This window comes from Macaca nemestrina, chromosome 1, assembly GCF_043159975.1.
Source record: "Macaca nemestrina isolate mMacNem1 chromosome 1, mMacNem.hap1, whole genome shotgun sequence".
NCBI classification, from domain to species: Eukaryota; Metazoa; Chordata; class Mammalia; order Primates; family Cercopithecidae; genus Macaca; species Macaca nemestrina.
In genome coordinates this window covers 101465092-101489301 of record NC_092125.1, presented here as the reverse complement: position 1 = coordinate 101489301, position 24210 = coordinate 101465092, and the positions used below count along the sequence as shown (strand labels likewise).

The 24210-nt window shown below is 41.2% G+C and overlaps 1 protein-coding gene across 5 annotated transcripts; it reads left to right on the top strand.

Annotated features, from left to right (window-relative positions):
• Window positions 1-1313: 1313 nt before the first annotated feature.
• Window positions 1314-17494, top strand: LOC105498106 (CD1a molecule). Of its 5 annotated transcripts, none has more exons than XM_011769960.2 (6): window positions 1314-1353; window positions 14279-14545; window positions 15220-15498; window positions 16013-16291; window positions 16647-16737; window positions 16907-17494. In XM_011769960.2, exons 1-6 carry the CDS (start codon window positions 1329-1331, stop codon window positions 16914-16916), a joined length of 951 nt encoding a protein of 316 aa, XP_011768262.2. In that variant the 5' UTR covers window positions 1314-1328; the 3' UTR covers window positions 16917-17494. The 5 variants fall into 5 exon arrangements, with proteins under 5 accessions (XP_011768262.2, XP_011768261.2, XP_011768259.2 ...); XM_011769959.3 differs by lacking the exon at window positions 1314-1353 and adding an exon at window positions 1727-1823; XM_011769957.2 differs by lacking the exon at window positions 1314-1353 and adding an exon at window positions 5142-5256.
• The last annotated feature ends 6716 nt before the right edge of the window (window positions 17495-24210 follow it).

The window sequence follows — 24210 nt, the reverse complement described above, 5'->3', positions numbered from 1 at the left end:
TCAGTAAAAAAAAAAAAAAAAAAATGCTTGGTATTTTTTGATAATGTCTTTTTTCAAACCTTTTGACTTTAAGGTTTTAAAATATAAATTCCTCTATATGTTATATCTTAGGGAAACAAAACTATTTATTCTGTCTGCCAACTTTCCTTCATCATGCAATCTTTCTCCCGGTGCTAATTATGGATGGCGACCTCATCTTAGGAAAGGCTTTTTGTGCAATACCCTTTGCAGCTTGTATTGAGGGTGGTTCTCTTGAGATGAACTTTGCTTTAACTTCCACCAGGTGGCACACCTGGAATTATGTTTGTTTTGTTTTGTTTTGTTTTGAGACAGAGCCTTGCTCTGTCTCCCAGGCTGGAGTGCAGACCGATCTCGGCTCACAGCAACCTCCGCCTCCTGGGCTCAAGACATTCTCGTGCCTCGGTCTCCTGAGTAGCTGAGATTACAGTTGTGCGCAACCACACCTGGCTTAATTTTGTTTTTTCAGTAGTGACGAAGTTTCACCATGTTGGCCAGGCTGGTCTGAAACTCCTGAACCCAAGTGATCCACCCACCTTGGCCTCCCAAAGTGCTGGGATTATAGGCGTGAGCCACTGTGCCCAGCCTGGAATTGCTTTTAAAATTAATTTCTTAGCTTGTGAATTTCAGGCTCATGCAAGTAGATACTTTTGAACTTCAAACTCAGACCTGTGATTAGCAATCCTCAGAAGGAGAAAAACTGAAAAACCAATCCATAAAATTGGATGGATTTATTTTTCTAGTCTATTCGTCCATTCTATCACTGAAGTGAAGATGTAGCAGGAGCCTCAGTTGCAACTCTTATTACCATTTTTTTTTCATCCTAAGGCCTTGTTTCCTGATTCAAGTGACTAACAGTAGCCAAACTCCTAGGGATCTATACAAGACAATGCTTAATATGTCCAGTTATGGATCCTGTTTGCCTCTCTAGGTTTACATTTCTTTACTTTGCCCCTTAGAGGACTTCCTTTATTTCATTGTAAATGTAGCTTATGCATTTAAAATTATTTAAAACAATCTTGCATTTCTGGGTGTTTTGTATTAGTATGTCTTTTCATGTCATGTAGTGTGCTGTCTTTCCACAGGCAGAATCCCTGGCTGTTTTATGTATTACACACAGAAATCCAAGGGTCATTTGACAAGGCAATGCTTTAGTTAGGAAAGCGAGTCCAGGAGGAGGGACTGAGGTTAAATTGAATGGATAGGAAGTATGAGAAAATGAAGAGGAGGCTCTCGGAGCTGAGATAAAGGCTAAGGGAGGATGACAGTGAAGACACAGAAGAGTGAGAAAGATGGAGGAAGAATAACACATGTATGGGAAGGAACAGGAGCAAGGTAAGACACAAAGACTAAGCCATGGTGACATTAGCGACTATTCAGTTCTTTCAATCTAGTTATTTTACAGATAAGGAAACTGAGGCCAAAGTGTTAAGGATCTCTCCAATTCAAGATGTCCAACAGGAGTTCCATGTGGGGGTTCATCTTGATTCAGTCTAAAGCTCCTTTTACTGCAAGAGATGTGCTGTGAGAGGCCAGCAGCACACAGGCAGATAAAGCGAGACCTGCCAGAAGCCAGAATGGCAAGGAAAAAACTTCAAGCAGAGTGGGGGGAAGATGACAAGTCTGTGGTTATGAGAGGCAGTGGTTTCTTTGGCCAGGAAATTGAGGTTTCTGTTAGTGAAGAGGGGGAAGTCAGATGAGATGAGACCACGTCGGGAGGGGAGCTTTCATATCTGGGTTCCGAGGAGAGCTTCACTGGGGAAGGAAGAATTTAGAAGCCATGTTCGGCTTTGGGGGAGCAACAGGTAAGAGCTGTTACAGTGAACAGGAACATGCTTTTGGCGTGAACACCAGTGATTCAAGAAAGTGGATCCTGGGGAAAGGTTTGGTGGCAAAGGGAAGAATAGTGGACTTGCCTAGGATAGCTGGGACACCTGTCTGATTGAGTTCCAATCAGGGTATATGTTATTCACCCTAGTTTTCTTCTCTGGGGTTTCCTGTGTCCAGGGAGCACAAAATTATCAGTGATCAGTGATAGCCATCTCCTCTCTTAATTATTTTCATTTTCTCGGATCCTGGTCACCTTCCCTACCTATCTTATCTCTTGAGTTTTGCCTAGCATTCTGCTGTTTCTCAGCCCCCACCCTCAATTTCTCAGCGCCCCCAGACAGCTTCCAAAAAGCCCTGTTCCCTTCCGTTCCCTCATTCAGATCCTGCCCTGTACCCACCATAGCTGAGTGCACACTCAGGAGTGGAGTTGGCTGGGAAAGTTGCAGACCCACAGTAGGACTATGACTCTCACCAGCTACAGCCTGCATCTCTGATAAAGATCAGCTCTGCCCACAGAAAGTTGGGGTGGAGAAACTTGTGGTTTGGCTCCACTTCTCTTTCCAATCTGCGCCCAACTTCCTCTTCTACCGCTTCTTCCTTCTTTAGCATCTTTTACGCCCCTGGTGTTTCTGATGAGCTCCCAAACCTTTGGTCCCAGAACTCCATTTCTCAATTAGTTAATTCTCTTTCTTTTCCTTATCAAATGTAAACTGACTTCTCTTTGCTTTTCTGACCCCATACTCAAGGGTGCAGGACACATAATTTGTGGGGTTGTGAAGAATAAAAATCTGGGGCCCTTTCATTCTCCATTCAGGCTGCTAAAACAGAATACCACAGACTGGGTGGCTTATAAACAGCATAAACTTATTTTTCACAGTTATAGAGGCTGGGAAGATCAGGGAAGATTGAGTGTCTAGTGGAGACTTGCTTTCTGGTACATAGAGTACACTTTCTGGATGTGTCCTCACAGAGTGGAAGGGGTCAGTGGTCTCTCTTGGGTCTCTTATAAGGGAACTGATCACATTCATGAGGGCTCCAATCTCAATCTAATCACCTCCCAAAGGCCCCACTTCCTACTAACATCACATCAGGGGTCAGAATTTCAACATATGAATTTTGGGAAGACACAAAGATTCAGAACATAGCAGGTCTGTATTCAAATAGGCAGGATAAGAGTGCTTTTAAAAGTATTAAAATATAAAACTTTCTCATTCCTTCTGAAGTTTCTGTCTCTTTCTCTCTGTCTCAACCTGTTATAGTGTTTTGTTTTGTTATTTTTGTTTATTTGTTTAATTTGCTAATGTTGTACCCCTTGGGCACAGGGATACTCACAGAGTGAACACAGGGGCTCTTAGGTGCCCGGGGGCCCCACTCCATGACTCTGAGCCCATGCAAGTTGCCCACTGGCTGCTGGGTTCCTCTTGCTGGGAAGAGGAAGTCAGTCTCCCCTTCCCACCGTGGCCACTCCAACCCTCTACAGATGGGTGACCACCATGAAATTGCAACCACTGTATGGAGATGCACTTGATTATTGGATCAAGGGATAGCAGGTTGTCCTGAGCTGTCTCAAAACACTCTGTGGTGCAGCCTGGGTGGGGATGGGGCTAAAGCCAAGCTCTGTGCAGATACTGTGGGATGCATGCCCCCAAATCTTATTCTCCTTGTGTCCCTGCCCGAAGCAAGGTACTTGTGAAAGGTGATGGCAGAAGGGGCCTCCTCTGCCGATGAGATCAGATGGCTGTATGGGCAGAGAGTGGCAGGGTGGTGGTGGACAGGAAGGCAGGAATTGCCTGTGGCCCCAGACAGTGGGGAGCAGATGGTGGAGAATCAGTGCTAGGGAGGTGAAGTGATGGGAGCCAAGACCACATGTCAGCTGAGAAGCCGTCACACAAGTTCTTTTTGGCTCATTTGACTTCATTTATAAAACATACATTAAGATAAAATTATGAAGAATTTAAAGATGATGATCATAGGGCATCAACTATGCTGCTGCATTGGTTGCATGCCCCATGAAGCAAGCCCGGGATATACAATACACTCATTAACTCATTATTTGGAGGATGATCCTGACTCTGCCTCTTTAAAACCTTCAGAGAATCTTGCCTCTCTCAGACTTTCCATCCTAGGACCCTGGATAGCTCAGCCTTCCCCAACCATTTCTGCCATCTTTCACCTTGGTCTGAGTCATGAGGATGTCTTTTGCCTGATCAGCCCAGTGTTGTTCCTCTCTTCCCATCTCCCTCATCTTTTCATTCTCTATTCTTTGCATTAACTTGCAAAACATTTGTGTGTGTATGCTAGCTTTAGTGCCCTCATTTTGTTACCTTGGCGTGAAGTCTGCTGTCCCTGCAGCTCTATTTCATTTGAGTGAGGGAGAAGCCTCATAAAGTTTTAGAAGAGTTTTTTAAGGATTACAGTCCCTATATCTCTAAGGTTTTCCCAGGAGCCATTCCATATAAGAAATCAGGCTAAGCTTGCTAAACTTGTACAGTTGACCCTTGAATAACACGGGGGTTAGGAGTGATGACAGCCCCATGCAGTAAAAAATCCATGTATAACTTTTGACTTTTTCAAATCTTAACTATTAATAGCCTACTACTGACTGGAAGCCTTACTGCTAACAAAAACAGTTGATGAACACATATTTTGTATGTTATATGTATTATAGATGACATTCTCATAATGAAGTAAGCAAGAGGAAAGAAAATATTTTTAACAAAATCAGAAGGGAGAGAAAATGTATCTATTTATTAAGTGGATCATCACGTGTTCATCTTCATTGTCTTCATGTACAGTAGGCAGAAGAGGAGGAGGAAAAGGAGTTGCCTTGTCTTACTGGTGGCAGACTCAGAAGAAAATCCATGTATAAGTTAACCCACACAATTGAAACCCGTTATTCAAGAGTGAACTGCAGTGTGAGGGTTTCAGTCAATCTAGTCTGGAACTAACTGGGTTTGAATTTTGCTGTTGCTACAATAGTCTTCAAGTTCCTCTACATTACTCTGTTCATAGGGTGGGGCTGGTTTGCCAGGTTTTGTTAATGTCTCCACTCTCAGGTTTTGGTGTTTCCTTTGTGAAGTATCTCTAGAGGACCCACCACCATGCTTTCCATTCTTCTAGCTGCAGACTCCTCTCGTAATTGATACTTATGATACTGCTTGGGAGAAGGAGTAGGAGCACTATCTTTTGTTCTGGTGCAGTCTCATTCTTAGGCAGGTCAGTTGTTTTTGAATTTTTTGAACTTTTGTCATGTAAGTGTTCCTGCCTTTCTTCCAGCAGTTTGGGACCTCTAATAGTCTGGAACCAGGATGTTTTCTTGTTCCTTCCTGTTGTTTTTCTCCTCCTCAGTTGCAGTGGGTTTTCACCTGTGCCTGAAGGCAGCAGAGCTTTCTGCCCTTTCCCCGGCAGGTAAGAGCTCTTTTTTTTTTTTTTTTTTTTTTTTTTTTTTTTTTAAATTATACTTTAAGTCCTAGGGTACATGTGTACAACGTGCAGGTTTGTTACATAGGTATACATGTGCCATGTTGGTGTGCTGCACCCATTAACTCGTCATTTACATTAAGTGTATCTCCTAATGCTATCCCTCCCCACTACCCCTCCCGATAATAGGACCCGGTGTGTGATGTTCCCCTTCCTGTGTCCAAGAGATCTCATTGTTCAGTTCCCACCTATGAGTGAGAACATGCGGTATTTGCTTTTCTGTTCTTGCGATAGTTTGCTGAGAATGATGGTTTCCAGCTGCATCCATGTCCCTACAAAGGACAGGAACTCATCCTTTTTTATGGCTGCATAGTATTCCATGGTGTATAGGTGCCACATTTTCTTAATCCAGTCTGTGACTGATGGACATTTGGGTTGATTCCAAGTCTTTGCTATTGTGAATAGTGCCGCAATGAACATATGCGTGCATGTATCTTTATAGCAGCATGATTTATAATCCTTTGGGTATATCCCCAGTAATGGGATGGCTGGGTCAAATGGCATTTCTAGTTCTAGATCCTTGAGGAATCGCCACACTGTTTTCCACAATGGTTGAACTAGTTTATAGTCCCACCTACAGTGTAAAAGTGTCCCTATTTCTCCACATCCTCTCCAGTACCTGTTGTTTCCTGATTTTCTAATGACTGCCATTGTAACTGGTGTGAGATGGTATCTCATTGTGGTTTTGATTTGCATTTCTCTGATGGCGAGTGATGATGAGCGTTTTTTCATGTGTCTGTTGGCTGTATGAATATCTTATGGGAAGTGTCTGTTCATATCCTTTGCCCACTTTTTGATGGGGTTGTTTGCTTTTTTCTTGTAAATTTGTTTGAGTTCTTTATAGGTTCTGGATGTTAGCCCTTTGTCAGATGAGTAGATTGCAAAAATTTTCTCCTATTTTGTAGGTTGCCTGTTCACTCTGATGGTAGTTTCTTTTACTGTGCAGAAGCTCTTCAGTTTAATTAGATCCCATTTGTCAATTTTGGCTTTTGTTGCCGTTGCTTTTGGTGTTTTAGACATGAAGTCCTTGCCCATGCCTATGTCCTGAATGGTATTCCCTAGGTTTTCTTTTGGGTTTTAATGGTTTTTGGTCTAACATTTAAGTCTCTAATCCATCGTGAATTAATTTTCATATAAGGAGTAAGGAAAGGATCCAGTTTCAGCTTTCTACTTTTGGCTAGCCAATTTTCCCAGCACCATTTATTAAATAGGGAATCCTTTCCCCATTTCTTGTTTTGGCAGGTTTGTCAAAGATCAGATGGCTGTAGATGTGTGGTATTATTTCTGAGGGCTCTGTTCCTTTCCATTGGTCCATATCTCTGTTTTGGTACCAGTACCATGCTGCTTTGTTTACTGTAGCCTTGTAGTATAGTTTGAAGTCAGGTAGTGTGATGCTTCCAGCTTTGTTCTTTTGGCTTAAGGTTGTCTTGGGCTTTTTTGGTTCCATATGTACTTTAAAGCAGTTTTTTCCAATTCTGTGAAGAAAGTCATTGGTAGCGTAATGGGGATGGCATTGAATCTATAAATTACCTTGGGCAGTATGGCCATTTTCACAATATTCATTCTTCCTATCCATGAGCATGATATGTTCTTCCATTTGTTTGTGTCCTCTTTTATTTCACTGAGCAGTGGTTTGTAGTTCTCATTGAAGAGGTCCTTTACATCTCTTGTAAGTTGGATTCCTAGGTATTTTATTCTCTTTAAAGCTATTGTGAATGGGAGTTCATTTATGATTTGGCTCTCTGTTTGTCTGTTACTGGTGTATAAGAATGCTTGTGATTTTTGCACATTGATTGTGTATCCTGAGACTTTGCTAAAGTTGCTTATCAGCTTAAGGAGATTTTGGGCTGAGACAATGGGGTTTTCTAAATATACAATCATGTCATCTGCAAAGAGGGACAATTTGTCTTCTTCTTTTCCTAACTGAGTACCCTTGATTTCTTTCTCTTGCCTGATTGCCCTAGCCAGAACTTCCAACACTAGGTTGAATAGGAGTGGTGAGAGAGGGCATCCCTGTCTTGTGCCAGTTTTCAAAGGGAATGCTTCCAGTTTTTGCCCATTCAGTATGATATTGGCTGTGTGTTTGTCATAAATAGCTCTTATTATTTTGAGATATGTTCCATCAATACCGAATTTATTGAGAGTTTTTAGCATGAAGGGCTGTTGAATTTTGTCAAAGGCCTTTTCTACATCTATTAAGATAATCATGTGATTTTTGTCTTTGGTTCTGTTTATATGCTGGATTACATTTTTCAATTTGCATATGTTGAACCAGCCTTGCATCCCACAGATGAAGCCCACTTGATCATGGTGGATAAGCTTTTTGATGTGCTGCTGGATTCGGTTTGCCAGTATTTTGTTGAGGATTTTTTCATCGATGTTCATCAGGGATATTGGTCTAAAATTCTCTTTTTTTTGTTGTATCTCTATCAGGCTTTGGTATCAGGATGATGTTGGCCTCATAAAATGAGTTTGGGAGGATTCCCTCTTTTTCTATTGATTGGAATAGTTTCAGAAGAAATGGTACCAGCTCCTCCTTGTACCTCTGGTAGAATTCGGCTGTGAATCAGTCTGGTCCTGGACTTTTTTTGGTTGGTAGGCTATTAATTATTGCCTCAATTTCAGAGCCTGCTATTGGTCTAATCAGGATTTCAGCTTCTTCTTGGTTTAGTCTTGGGAGAGTGTATGTGTCCAGGAAATTATCCATTTCTTCTAGGTTTTCTAGTTTGTTTGCATAGAGGTATTTATAGTATTCTCTGATGGTAGTTTGTATTTCTTTGGGTTCGGTGGTGATATCTCCTTTATCATTTTTTTATTGCATCTACTTGATTCTTCTCTGTTTTCTTCTTTATTAGTCTTGCTAGTGATCTATCAATTTTTTTGATCTTTTCAAAAGACCAGCTCCTGAATTCATTGATTTTTTGGAGGGATTTTTGTGTCTCTATCTCCTTCAGTTCTGCTCTGATCTTAGTTTTTTTTTTTTTTTTTTTTTTTTTTTTGCCTTCTGCTAGCTTTTGAATGTGTTTGCTCTTGCTTTTCTAGTTCTTTTAATTGTGATGCTAGGGTGTCAATTTTAGATCTTTCCTGCTTTCTCTTGTGGGCATTTAGTGCTATAAATTTCCCTCCACACACTGCTTTAAATGTGTCCCAGAGATTCTGGTATGTTGTATCTTTGTTCTCATTGGTTTCATAGAACATCTTTATTTCTGCCTTCATTTCGTTATGTACCCAGTAGTCATTCAGGAGCAGGTTGTTCAGTTTCCATGTAGTTGAGCAGTTTTGATTGAGTTTCTTATTCCTGAGTTCTAGTTTGATTGCACTGTGTCTAAGAGACAGTTTGTTATAATTTCTGTTCCTTTACTTTTGGTGAGGAGTGCTTTACTTCCAACTATGTGGTCAATTTTGGAATAAGTGCGATGTGGTGCTGAGAAGAATGTATATTCTGTTGATTTGGGATGGAGAGTTCGGTAGATGTCTATTAGGTCCGCTTGGTGCAGAGTTGAGTTCAATTCCTGGAAATCCTTGTTGACTTTCTGTCTCGTTGATCTATCTAATGTTGATAGTGGGGTGTTGAAGTCTCCCATTATTATTGTATGTAAGTCTACATCTCTTTGTAAGTCTCTAAGGACTTGCTTTGTGAATCTGGGTGCTCCTGTATTGGGTGCATATATATTTAGGATAGTTTGCTCTTCCTGATGAATTGATCCCTTTACCACTATGCAGTGGCCTTCTTTGTCTCTTTTGATCTTTGATGGTTTAAAGTCTGTTTTATCAGAGACTAGGTTTGCAACCCCTGCTTTTTTTAGTTTTCCATTTGCTTGGTAGATCTTCCTTCATCCCTTTATTTTGAGCCTATGTATGTCTCTGCATGTGAGATGGGTCTCCTGAATACAGCCAACTGATTGTGTTGACTCTTTATCCAATTTGCCAGTCTGTGTCTTTTAGTTGGAGCATTTAGTCCATTTACATTTAAGGTTAATATTGTTATGTGTGAACTTGATCCTGTCATTATGATATTAGGTGGTAATTTTGCTTGCTAGTTGATGCAGTTTCTTCCTAGCATCCATGGACTTTACATTTTGACATGTTTTTGCGATGACTGGTACCAGTTGTTCCTTTCCATGTTTAGTGCTTCCTTCAGGATCTCTTGTAGGGCAGGCTTAGTGGTGACAAAATCTCTAAGCATTTGCTTATCTGTAAAGGATTTTATTTCTCCTTCACTTATGAAACTTAGTTGGCTGGAAATGAAATTCTGTGTTGAAAATTCTTTTCTTTAAGAATGTTGAATATTGGCCCTCACCCTCTTCTGGCTTGGAGAGTTTCTGCTGAGAGATCTGTTGTTAGTCTGATGGGATTCCCTTTGTGAGTAACCCGACCTTTCTCTCTGGCTGCCCTTAACTTTTTTTCCTTCATTTCAACTTTGGTGAATCTGACAATTGTGTCTTGGAGTTGCTGTTCTTGAGGAGTATCTTTGTGGCATTCTCTGTATTTCCTGAATTTGAATGTTGGCCTGCCTTACTAGGTTGGGGAAATTCTCCTAGATGATATCCTGCAGAGGGTTTTCCAAGTTGGTTCCATTTTCCCCGTCAGTTTCAGGCACCCCAATCAGATGTATATTTGGTCTTTCCGCATGATCCCATATTTCTTGGAGGCTTTGTTCATTTCTTTTTACTCCTTTTTCTCTACACTTCTCTTCTCATTTCATTTCATTCATTTGATCTTCAATCGCTGATACTCTTTCTTCCAGATGATCGAGTGGGTTACTGAAGCTTGTACATTTGTCATGTAGTTGTCGTGTTATGGTTTTCATCTCTATCAGTTCTTTTAAGGACTTCTCTACTTTGGTTATTCTAGTTAGCCATTTGTCAAGTCTTTTTTCAAGGTTTTTAGTTTCTTTGCACTGGTTACATAGTTCCTCCTTTAGCTCTGAGAAGTTTGATCGACTGAAGCCTTCTTCTCTCGACTTGTCAGAGTCATTCTCCGTCCAGCTTTGTTCTGTTGCTGGCGATGAGCTGCATTCCTTTGGAGGGGGAGATGTGCTCTGATTTTTTGAATTTCCAGCTTTTCTGCACTGCTTTTTCCCCATCTCTGTGGTTTTATCTGCCTTTAATCTTTGTTGATGGGTTTTGTTGTGGGTGTCCTTTTTGTTTGTTAGTTTTCCTTCTAACAGTCAGGACCCTCAGCTGTAGGTCTGTTGGAGATTGCTTGAGGTCCACTCCAGACCCTGTTTGCCTGGGTATCAGCAGCAAAGTCTGCAGAAGATAGACTATTGCTGAATAGCAAGTGTTGCTGTCTGATTCTCGCTCTGGAAGCTTTGTCTCAGGGGTGTACCCCGCCATGTGAGGTGTGAGGTGTTGGTCTGCACCTAGTGGGGGATGTCTCCCAGTTAGGCTACTCAGGGGTCAGGGACTCACTTGAGCAGGCAATCTGTCCATATTCAGATCTTAATCTTCATGCTGGGAGATCCACTGCTCTCTTCAAAGCTGCCATATGGGGGCATTTACCTCTGCCGAGGTTTCTGCTGCTTTTTGTTTAGCTATGACCTGTCCGAGAGGAGGAGTTACAGAGACAGGCCAGCCTCCTTGTGCTGTGGTGGGCTCCACCCAATTTGAGTGTCCTGGCGGCTTTGTTTACCTACTTAAGCCTCAGCAATGGCGGGCGCCCCCGCCCCCATCCTCGCTGCCACCTTGCAGTTAGATCTCAGACTGCTGTGCTAGCAATGAGGGAGGCTCCCTGTGCGTGGGACCCTCTGGGCCAGGTGTGGGATATAATCTCCTGGTGCGCCATTTGCTAAGACCCTTGGTAAAGGGCAGTATTAGGGTGGGAGTTACCCAATATTCTAGGTGTTGTGTGTCTCAATTTCCTTTGGCTAGGAAAAGGAATTTCCTTCTCCCTTGTGCTTTGCAGGCGAGGCAATGCCTCACTCTGCTTCAGCTCTCGCTGGTCAGGCTGCACCTGCGGACCAGCGCCACCTGTCCGACATGACCCAGTGAGATGAACCCAGTACCTCATTTGAAAATGCAGAAATCACCCATCTTCTGTGTCACTCATGCTGGGAGCTGGAGGCTGGAGCTGTTCCTATTTGGCCATCTTGGGCTGAATCTTGCTCTGTTGCCCAGGCTGGAATCCAGTAGCATGATCTCGGCTCACTGCAACCTCTGCCTCCTGGATTCAAGTAGCTGAGACTACAGGTGTGCACCACCACACCTGGCTAATTTTTTGTATTATTAGTACAGACGGGGTTTCACCATGTTGACCAGGTTGGTCTCAAACTCCTGGCCTTGTGATGCCCACCTTGGCCTCCCAAAGTGCTAGAATTACAGGTGTGACCCATTGCACCTGGCCAGGTTTTTTTTTTCTTTCTTTCTTACAATAGAGGAGAGAGGTCTGCTTGGGACTTACTACCTTTCCCATGTAGTAGCTGTTCTCATTCCTCAGGCCCACATCATGAGAGAGGATTTATCTGGTCTACATCTCTGACCCTAATCTTTCAGAAGACCCTGATGAGGTTTACGGAAAAGGGCTTAGAGACTGATGTGAAATTTCCTGTTTCTATGACTCCCAGGGCTTCTATATACTCATGCTAGCCTTTACTAATTTGTTTAAAATTGTAGCTGAATTTTTCTTCTTACTGGCTTCTATAGTGTCTGGCATCTGTCCCAAGTAAACAAGGGTTTGCATTCCTTCCGTCCTTGGAGGAGTCTGTCTTTCTTTATATTTTGGGTTAACTGCATGCCCTGATATTTCAGTTCTTTGGTAAATTCAAGTTGTGATTTTGATGGTCCGGCTTCAAAAAATTGTGACAGAGTGAGACTGTGTCTCAAAACAAAACAAAAAACAAACAAACAAACAAAAATTATTTGCAGGCCATGCCTGGTGGCTCTTACCAATAATCCCAGCACTTTGGGAGGCTGACTCAGGAGGATTGTTTGAGGCCAGGAGTTTGAGGTTACAGTGAGCTACTATCATTCCACTGCACTCCAGCTTGAATAACAGAGTGAAACCCTATCTCGAGAAAAAAAAATTTTTTCCCCTAAATTGGCTTCAGATAATTATTTTGAAAACCAAACAATAAAGTAAATAGCCCAAACACATTTATATGGATGATACCTACAAAGCACAAACATATATTTAGAAGTCCTTGAACAGTAAGAAGCAGCATAAAAGAGGAATATAAATCTGTCCAGCAAAGACTCGTTTATCACAAACCACCCTGAAACATCCAAGTAGGACTAATAAAAAGGGATCCTGGGATACAGACTTTGGAATATTCCATTAACTTCACTGCTCACAAGTTCTGACTAGTTTCTTATAAGTAGTAGGAAATTTATAGCAGGATCCTTTATGTAAACCTCATGGCAGTAACTTGTACTTTTATCCTTAATAAAAGTGTATGAGATTCTCATCTCACTATGTAGGGTTACAAGTAACTTTTATGATATCTTTAAAAAGTTTCATGTTGAATAGCTCCTCCATAATTAAAAAATGGATGTATTGGCTGAATTTATTCATTCATTTGACAAATATTCACTAAGCACCTACCACTTGCGAGGTACTCTGTTAAGTGGGGATACAGTGTGATAACGGCATGGAACTAATATCCAAGTCAACCATTGAAGTCAAAATTCTGGGCTGGCAAACTTTAGTTAGGAGTCCCCATTTTAGAAAATATTATTTCAAGCAGGCCTCCTTTTTATCCAGAGAGTGTATACAGTATAATGAAACTCAGTACACCAAGATTTATAGTTCTTGTGTTTTTCTCCCTAAGTAGAGTAAAAACTCCTTCAATAAAGTGATTGTGTTGTCAACCACTGCATATTCTTAAGTACCAAGATGCTTGACTCCAGGCAGGTGCTAGAGAGTCTGTTGGGTGAGTGAATGTATATCAATGAAAATCAAACAGAGGAAATTTTCTTTATATATTTTAGTGTTCTTGTTTTTTTTGGGTGTGTGTGATGGTTACTGGCTCTTCTCTAAGAATAATGGAGAAAAGGTGTTAGTTTATACTGTCACACAGGGCAGTCATAGGAGACTCTGACAAAGCAAATCAATCAATGTTAAATCAGAAATGAGAACGTAGTAAGGGGGTGAAGAGACGGGAAGAAAATGCATGGGAAAATATTGAAAAGGACAGAGTGATAAAAAACAGCAGGGACATGAGAACATTGGGCGGCACTCTGGGAGCCATTTAGTTTTATGCTCTTATTGTATGATTGAGGAAAAAAAAGGTCCTTAGTGGTTAAGTGGCTTTTCAATGCCACGTCAGACTTGTTCCATAGCAGTTGAATTAGGGGAAGGTGAATAAGTTGGAAGTTGGTGACAAGGAGAGAAGTTGGAAACTAGAGAGGAGAGTCAGAACCAGAGGGAAATGAGAGACTGAACAGGCGTCTCAGGGTTTTTGGAGTGAATTTTCTTTGTTGCAGTCAGGGGAGGTTTGTCTGTTGGTTGCAGAAAGAAGTCAGAATAGAGATATCGTGGGGGTAGGTTTGTTTGGAACAGAAATCAAAGACCATTTTTTCTGAGAGAAGGAAATAACATCTGCAAATGACATGCTGTTTTTGCTACTTCCATTGCTAGCTGTTCTCCCAGGTGGTGGCAATGCAGACGGTAAGAACTCTGACAACTGCCCAGTTGGGTGGATGAAAGTCTGTGTGTGTGTGTTTGTGTGTGTGCACATGTGTGTATGTGTGTGTATATGTGTGTGTGCTTTCCCTAGCATATACCTGGAAAGTGAGAGTGCCAGGCTGGTTCCATTCTGACTGTCCATGACTCCAAGTCCCTGAGCTCTGATGAAGGTGGTTGATAAGTCATGGGGCTCTGTGGCAAGCAAACGTCTGCTAAGACCATGATGGATCCCCTTTTCTCCAGATTCTGAGTTCCCCCACTCTGGCCTCTCTCCATTCTCTTTCTCAATTTCTTTCTCCCCATTCTATTTGTTCTTTTGCCACAGGGCTCAAGGAGCCTGTCTCCTTCCATGTCATCCGGATCTCATCCTTTAATAACCATTCCTGGAAACGAAATCTGGTCTCAGGTTATCTGGGTCATTTGCAGACCCACACTTCGGACAGAAATTGCAGCACCATCATTTTCCTGTGGCCCTGGTCCAGGGGAAACTTCAGCAACGAGGAGTGGAAGGAACTGGAAATGTTATTCCATATATGCTGTGTTCGGTTCCTTGAGGGAATGCGTAGATACTCCCGTGAATTGCAGTTTCAGTGTGAGTTCAGTTTCCTCCATGGGGAGTGGGGAGGTGGGAGACAGGGAATGTCTCAATGTTTCTTATTCCTGTAGGAAACAGCCTGACTCTCTTCTGTATCTTGTTCTATTCTTTCCACCATAAAACTACAATTGGATACTTTTGGGCAAGGGCTCTTATCCAGATCCTAATTCTTCAAACAGTTCTGCTACTTATGAACTCCTCTGTTATTGACTGCAGGGTTATGCATTATTACCTTTTCTTACAGGTATGCTATGGCCACCCTTCCTCCTGCCCTACAACCAGATACCTTCAGCTTTCTCACTTTCTCATTCATTCTCTTCAGCAGTCTCTCTCTATATACTCAATTGTAACCCACTGCATTCCATTCAACTTAAGTTGTTGTAATCCCAGTTCTCTTACACCAAGTCCTTCCTCACCCACAGCATTCACATCACTTTCTTTGACCAATCTGCCCTCTTCCATACGTTACTAATCATTTCCTCCACCGACAGCTTCCACCAATTCCTCTTTCTCTGAATCCCTGACCAAACCAAATTTTATTCCATTATGTCAAACCCTGCAAACTTCCCCCTTCTGCTTCTGCAATCTTTGCTTCTGCTCCTACAATCTTTGCTTCTACTCATTTCATCTTCTATTTTTTTCTCCCTCTTTCCCATATTTCATAACCCCAGATCCTTTTGAGATACAGGTGACAGGAGGCTGTGAACTGCATTCTGGAAAGTTCTCAGGAAGCTTCCTTCGGTTAGCTTATCAAGGATCAGATTTCATCAGCTTCCAGAACAATTCATGGTTGCCATCTCCAGTGGCTGGGAATATGGCCAAGCGTCTCTGCAAAGTGATCAATCAGAATCAGCATCAAAATGACATAATACACAGTCTCCTCAGTGACACCTGCCCACGTCTCATCTTGGGTCTTCTTGATGCCGGAAAGGCACATCTCCAGAGGCAAGGTCAGTCCTGCACCCTCCCTCCAAGAACTTTTGATTTGAAAATCATACCCTTCCACCACCCGCTTCCAATTTGGAATAAGGAAGAGCCACCCAGAAGTGGGAAAGGCTGAGTACAGTGGCTCACATCTGTAATCCCAGTGCTTTGGGAATCTGAGGCTGGAGGACCGCTTAAGGGCAGGAGTCCCAGACCAGCCTGAGCAACATAGTGAGACCCCTGTCTCTAAAAAATAAAAATAAGTTAGCCAGTCATGGTAGCACACACCTGTAGTCCCAGTTACTTAAGAGGCTGAGGCAGGAGGATTGCTTGAGCCCAAGAGTTTGAGGTTACAGTGTGCTATAATTATAATTATGCCACTGCACTGCAGCATAGTGACAGAGTGAGACCCTGTCTCAAAAAAAAAAAAAAAAAAAAAAAAGAGAGAAATGGGAACGATGTGTCTATCTAAACTTCTAAACTACTGTGGAGATATGAAACTCCAAGTCTGTATTTGAATGTCTTTTCTGTCCTTTGCAGTGAAGCCCGAGGCCTGGCTGTCCCGTGGCCTCAGTCCTGGCCCTGGCCGTCTACAGCTTGTGTGCCATGTCTCAGGATTCTACCCAAAACCTGTGTGGGTGATGTGGATGCGGGGTGAGCAGGAGCAGCAGGGCACTCAGCGAGGGGACATCCTGCCCAATGCTGACGGGACATGGTATCTCCGAGCAACCCAGGAGGTGGCCGCTGGGGAGGCAGCTGACCTGTCCTGTCGGGTGAAGCACAGCAGTCTAGAGGGCCAGGACATCATCCTCTACTGGGGTGAGAAAGAGCTGGGGCCCAGGCTGGAAATGCCAAGGGGTGGTCCTCAGGCATAGAGGGAGGGCAAGCTGAAAATTTTAGGATTTTAGGGATTATAGCCCCAACATGAATAAAACTAGGTAAGCTAAGAAATGGAAGTATTGAAAATGAGGGCACTGTAGATGCAGGAGGATGCTGAGGATAAGATGAAGAATCCATCTCTGAGCAGGGATGAGAGAAAAACAAAAAAAGGAAGGAGATTGGGAAGTTGGATACCCAGATGAAAAAAAGAAGCCAAGGGAATGCAGTGAAACAGGGAGTGGTGAGGTAAAATGGGGTGTATTATAACATCCTTGGTGTCTCCCCAAATTCACAGAACATCACAGTTCCATGGGCTTGATCATCTTGGCGGTGATAGTGCCTTTGCTTCTTCTGATAGGTCTTGCGCTTTGGTTCAGGAAACGCTGGTGAGTTCTTTGCATGTGTCTTTCCTACTCTTATTTCCTACCCCACTTGTCTTCCCATGGTTTTTGTTTCTCTCTCCTCAGTTCTTCTCTCCCCAGTCCCCTTCCCTATTACTCCTCAACTCTTAGCTCCACCCTATTCAGAGTGACTTCTATCTCTGTTTTCATCCAGTTTCCATTAAGATACACCATGATCCTCCTTGTCACCCTTCTCCTTTTGGGGTGAGAGACCAGCAGTTCAACAGCTCAGGATACACCTGAACACATCATGGTGATGACGTCCTCTCAACTCTCCTTGTAAAACTTTTGTCTGTTTTGCTTGTTTCTGATTAAAGATCATTTGTCAATATACGCTCAATTTAGTTTTGCAGGATTTGTTGTTCTGACCTGGGTTCTGGGACTTTAAAATTCAAATTTTATCTCCAAATGCAATGGGATCCTAGCAATCTTCACGTGTTCAACTATTAATGGATCATCAGGCTTGTTATAGATGTCCTTATTCCCGAGGGCCTTCCCTGACTCACAAGTGGGAAACGGTCTCTTCCTGGTCTGAACTCCCACCACATTTCAGCCGTACTTTGCTAACTGTACTCCTCACTTCCTCTCCTTCGTTGCAGCTATTTAGGTCCCCCTTTTCCTTCTAATTTTTCTACTCCTTCAATGCAAAGTATGTGTGTTTTTAATATATGCATACCTGGTGAAGGATCTTGCTTTCATGAAACATGTTCTCAATAAAACTCTGTGTTGAATTTATGCCAAATTTGTAGTCTTTTCTTATTCTTTTCCTTCCTGGTGCTTTTGAAGTACTTGAGACATTTGATACTCTTCTGGTTAAAGGCCTTCTTGGTTGGAGGAAATTTTACACATTCCTAGTTCTATAGTTTGTTCTCTGAGCTCCAGAGGAGAAACACAATTTTGTCTCTTACTACTCCTATCATTCAACTATAGAGAGTTATTCGAGTTAAATTAGTGTTGCAGGTATGCAAGGCAGGATGTATATCTTTACTATTCAGTGGCTCAGGGACAAGCAGCAGAGTTCTCACATTGGAGCTTGTTAGAAAGGTAGAATTTGGGCCTCACCTTAGATTTACTGAATTATAATTTGTATTTTGGAAAATCAGCAGGATACTCACAAGTCCACTAAAATTTGTGAGGCACTGATGCTGGTGATGCCTGAGATGTAGTACAAGTGTGTCACTGAAGAGAAAATGATGAAAAAAGGGAACAAGAGATTGCTCCTCAAGATTGAAGTGAGATCAAGGCAAGTAATATCGTACTGCACATTCTTATTATTCACGACAGTTATGTTCTGTGCAGTTGCTGCAAACACTGGATTCATGAGCACTGAGCCATGAATATGGCTCAGGGAAATACAGGTGTTAGGTTCTTGTGAGCTTTTTCACAACATTTTTGTTAACTGATGAATACATAAGCTTGTTTTATGTGTGTTTCTGTTTAAAGACATCTTATTTTATATATGTATATATTTATAATTAATTCATTACATGCGGTATTTCCATATAATAAAACACGATCTAAGAAGTGTTTAGTGTATTCCTGACCTTGGTTAACATGATCATAAATTTCTTTGGTTTTCAGCCTCACAACATTGCTGTCCACTATACTTAAAAAAAATGGTTGTCATTTCATGAATCCACAAATGTAGCTATTTTCCCATAGCTTCAGCACAGCATTATAGATGTTACTTTCCCAAGCAACCTCATCTACAGATGGGTGAATTTCCTCCCCCTTTTCCTGCATGTACTGCACTCTTGATTTATTAACATTGAATTCATAGTCAACAACCATGTAAGTATAACAAAGCTTATCTAACACACACATTTTTCCCTGTAAGGCATGTCACAGCCTTCTTATGCTTAGGAAAATGAGACAACACTTAAGCATTACACTTGGGAGACATTTAAGATTGTGAAATCACCAATCAAAAACACAAAAATGTGAAAAAGTTGGCACTATATAGACTACAAAAAGGACGCTTGTTTACTGTGTGAGAGCTGGAACGTGAAGACAGAGCACCACCTTTTTTTACCTTAGGAACATGTTCTTTGAGGGACTCAAATTTTGTACCTCTCTGCACATATTCATGAATGATTGTGAAAGTGCTATGAATATATATCTAGGGGCTACACATAAAATTTGGCAAGTAGACAAATTAGCAAATGTAACATTTTTGGATAATGAGGATTGACTATTGACACCAGATGGTAGTATTTGTCAAGATATCCATAGCAAGACTTCAATTACTTTAGGATTCATGAATTAATTCAACAAATATTTCTTATGATTCTGCAGATTGATATTTTCATTTCTTATTTATTTCTCAGTTTTCTAGTACAGTAAGTTATTTTAGTTGAACTTGTGGAAAGGGACTTAGCTCTAATTTGTTTAGAAAATGGAGAAGAGGGGCCTAAGGCAAAGGAAACATCCAGGCAGACCAGGTGCAGTTGGCAGCAGCTGCATATATAGAAATTTTTGGAAAATGAAGGTGTGATGGGAGAAGGGGAAAAGAAAAATATGGGATAGAGGAAAGCAAAGAAGGGGACTGCTGCAGTCTTTCTACTTGGGTTAGACATGTTTGGTTCCAACCCATTTGGGTTTCAATCCACCTTGCCACATTTGCATAATAGTCGTCTGGCTTTTGGTTGGTTGATATCACCTTCAGCTCTAGCGATCAGCCTAAGGCACTAATTGGAACTCATCCTTGACAATGTTATAGGCTAAAGGATGGAAGGTAACCTGAGATTTAAGCCAATCATCATATAGATCCCACTTACCCTTGCTCAGAGTGGTCGTTCAGGGCTATGTACCTGTTCTAAAATGACTTTGTTTACATGACACCTGATTCTTGTGTTTGACAATAGGGAAAATAGATTCTCTCTCTTGTCCTGGGTGGTATGGTGGGAGGTATAAAGCTTGAAACAGCACAAGTCATTTTTTTTCAGCACCAGAGAGATCACACAGGCAAGAAGGTAGAGGCAACGGACTCTCAGAAGAGTCCAGATTAAACTGTATCCAAAGCCTGAATGAACCCTGTACTTCTCAGTGATGGTAGATGATACATTTCCTTTACTGTTTCAGCCTATCATGTTGGGTTTTCTCTTGTTTGTGCTTGAAAGCATCCTATCTGATGTACATGGACCATAGGGGACACTTAGCTGATTTTACTCTTGGTTGAAGTATTCCTCTTTATTTCCATCTTCCTCTTCCTCCTTTCCTGGGATTGGCTGTGTTTTAAAATTGATTTGTTTTCTTTCACGGGTTGAGTATTCTTTATCTGAAATGCTTGGAATCACAAGTGTTTCAGATTTCAGATTTGGGGGGGGGGGTTTAGAACATTTGCATATATCTACCAGCTGAGCATCCCTAATCTGGAAATCTGAAACTTGAAATGCTCCAATGAACATTTTCTTTCAGCATCGTGTCTGTGCTCAAAATGTTTTAAATTCGGGAGCACTTTGCATTTCAGATTTTCACATTAGGAGTATTTGACCTATAGTTTTTTCTTATATGTGTCCTTATCTTTTTAAACTCTTACACTGTCCTGTTTTTAACTATGCCACCTGGATTAATTACTCTTCTGAACTTTTCATATGCTTCTGACCAGGAATAAAAGTGCTGCATCTGCTGCTAAGTGAGTGACTTTGGAAAGGTTCCCTGATCTTTCTTCTTTTATTCGGTTAAATGGAGGCAAAAATATATACTCTTAGGATTTTCATAGGAATGCAAAGGCAATCTAGTGTTATTAAAATGCCAGGAGTTTGGTCTACGCCCTGCTGCTTGGACATAGAAAACCAGTTACTGAGGCAATGAGTATTGACAGGGAAGAGGGCTCCAGGTAGAGGTAAGGAAGAGGAGTTGGTCAACAGCAAGTAGGTGTTTGTTTAAGCAATCATGATGGGTGAGGAGTCTGACATCTCATTGTCCAGATGCAGTAGTTTGGTAGGTTTTAGTTGTTTTTGACAAAGTTCTGGTTCTTTGGCCAGGAATGTATTGCTAGTAACTTGGCTGCTGTGGGCTGGGAGAATCTCAAAAGCCCTCCTAAGCAGCTGCCAACACTTTTTTGGCCACAAGTGGATGTCAGTTTTTCTTTCTCTGGCCCTACGTCTGCTGGCCCCAGTCATGTTCCTGATTTTCTAGGAAGAGCAGCCGTTGAAATGTGTCATCTAAGTCTGGATGGGTGAATGTCTTTTGTGGGTACCAGGTAGTGGGATCTTCTGCTCTCAATGTGGGGAATTCTGAAGGAATTTCCATTTGCAGGTTGAACAAGCTCAACTGATTGATACAGGAAAGCACCCTGACTGTTCCAGTTTGGACACATTTGGAACTCGTTAGTTGCTGCAGCAATTGGACAGTGTTTTAGTGATTGCTTGTTTATTTGTGTGTGTCAATATAGTCATAGGAAATCAGAATTTGATAACCTGATAATATTTGGTAACACTGTTTGGTTCCAGTGTTCTTTGGAATCTGGAGAAGTTTGGCTTCTCCATGGGTCATGCTGTTGAGTGAGACAGTGGAATGGTGTTACAGTGTTACGTATATCTAGGCTTTTAGGCTGCTGTTCTAAGCAGGGTTGGGCCTGGTTAGTACATGATGTTCTTCTATAGTGCTGTTTGGCCCCAGTGTTCTTTGGAGTCTGGGGAAGTTTAGCCTTTAAAAATCAAATGGCCACAGAAACTGCTTTACCCAATTTTTGGTTCAAAGCCTTCATTGGATCACCTACTGGAGCAAACAAAGTTGAGCCATGTGAACATGTTCCTAAACCAGTGCGCTGGTATTGCTATCTCATGGTTAGAGTTTCAAGGTAAAAGCTAGTACATCTTTGTGTGTGTATGTATATACATGTTTAGATGTGTTTACGTGTATGTACATTTATTATGTTGTATGTTGTGTCTACCAAATTGGCTTATAAATAAAAGAGCATCTCATACACTAAATAAATAAATCAAAGCCATTTTCAAGTTTATGTGACTTAAGTCATCTTTACTAAAAAAGCTGGCTTTAAAATCATTGGTAAGGTAAAAATAGGAAGGTCTTAACAATGTTAGAATACATTTTGGTCTGGATTTTATAATTGTCTTTGATAGATACTTTGAGGTGTCAGCGTTTGCCACAGAAGGTTATAAAAGTATAAACCCAGCCAAAACAAAATGATCTTTGTTTGTGTGCCTTCTTTGGCAAATAAGACTAATTAAATGTTGTTTGTTTAATAAAAACAGCTGAATCTTCTAAGTTATTGGAAAAAATACCTATGTATTTAAGCTGCTTACGTAGGTGAGCACCTAATATTCATAGGCTACAAATAATAGTCAACAGAGCAATAACCTGAAATGATGACTACCTTTGTCTAATATCTCAGTTTTCAGAAGGAACTTATATAAACTGTTTAAAAAGATGAAAGAATTGAATACATGTAAATGGGATACATGCTTGTAGGTGAGCTTTTTGTGTAATTTAAAATCTTAAAATTATTTTTGATGCTTCTTGGATGTCTGGGTCATTTCCAATTAAGAAAGGGTTATATATACTGACAAACCAGATCCAGCAGCACATCAAAAAGTTTATCCACCATGATCAAGTGGGCTTCATCCCTGGGATGCAAGGCTGGTTCAACATACGCAAATCAATAAACATAATCCAGCATATAAACAGAACCAAAGACAAAAACCACATGATTATCTCAATAGATGCAGAAAAGGCCTTGAAAAAATTCAACAGCCCTTCATGCTAAAAACGCTCAATAAATTTGGTTTTGATGGAACGTATCTCAAAATAATAAGAGCTATTTATGAAAAACACACAGCCAATATCATACTGAATGGGCAAAAACTGGAAAAATTTCCTTTGAAAACTGGCACAAGACAGGGATGCCCTCTCTCACCACTCCTATTCAACCTAGTGTTGGAAGTTCTGGCTAGGGCAATCAGACAAGAGAAAGAAATCAAGGGTATTCAGTCAGGAAAAGAAGAAGTCAACTTGTCCCTCTTTGTAGATGACATGATTGTATATTTAGAAAACCCCATTGTCTCAGCCCAAAATCTCCTTAAGCTGATAAGCAACTTCAGCAAAGTCTCAGGATACACAATCAATGTGCAAAAATCACAAGCATTCTTATACACCAGTAACAGACAAACAGAGAGCCAAATCATGAATGAACTTCCATTCACAATTGCTTCAAAGAGAATAAAATACCTAGGAATCCAACTTACAAGGGATGTAAAGGACCTCTTCAAGGAGAACTACAAACCACTGCTCAGTGAAATAAAAGAGGACACAAACAAATGGAAGAACATACCATGCTCATGGATAGGAAGAATCAATATCGTGAAAATGGCCATACTGCCCAAAGTAATTTGTAGATTCAATGCCATCCCCATCAAGCTACCAATGAGTTTCTTCACAAAATTGGATAAAACTGCTTTAAAGTTCATATGGAACCACAAGAGAGCCCACATTGCCAAGACAATCCTAAATCAAAAGAACAAAGCTGGAGGCATCACGCTACCTGACTTCAAACTATACTACAAGGCTACAGTAACCAAAATAGCATGGTACTGGTACCAAAACAGAGATATAGACCAATGGAACAGAACAGAGTCCTCAGAAATAATACCACACATCTACAGCCATCTGATCTTTGACAAACCTGAGAGAAACAAGAAATGGGGAAAGGATTCCCTACTTAATAAATGGTGCTGGGAAAATTGGCTAGCCATAAGTAGAAAGCTGAAACTGGATCCTTTCCTTACTCCTTATACGAAAATTAATTCAAGATGGATTAGAAACTTAAATGTTAGATCTAATACCATAAAAACCCTAGAAGAAAACCTAGGGAATACCATTCAGGACACAGGCATGGGCAAGGACTTCATGTCTAAAACACCAAAAGCAATGGCAACAAATGCCAAAATTGACAAATGAAATCTAATTAAACTAAAGAACTTCTGCACAGCAAAAGAAACTACCATCAGAGTGAACAAGTAACCTACAGAATGGGAGAAAATTTTTGCAATCTACTCATCTGACAAACGGCTAATATCCAGAACCTATAAAGAACTCAAACAAATTTACAAGAAAAAAACAAACAACCCCATCAAAAAGTGGGCAAAGGATATGAACAGACATTTCTCAAAAGAAGACATTCATACAGCCAACAGACACATGAAAAAATGCTCAGCATCACTGGCCATCAGAGAAATGCAAATCAAAACCACAATGAGATACCATCTCACACCAGTTAGAATGACAATCATTAAAAAGTCAGGAAACAACAGGTGCTGGAGAGGATGTGGAGAAATAGGAACACTTTTACACTGTTGGTGGGATTGTAAACTAGTTCAACCATTATGGAAAACAGTATGGCAATTCCTCAAGGATCTAGGACTAGAAGTACCATATGACCCAGCCATCCCATTACCGGGTATATACCCAAAGGATTATAAATCATGCTGCTATAAA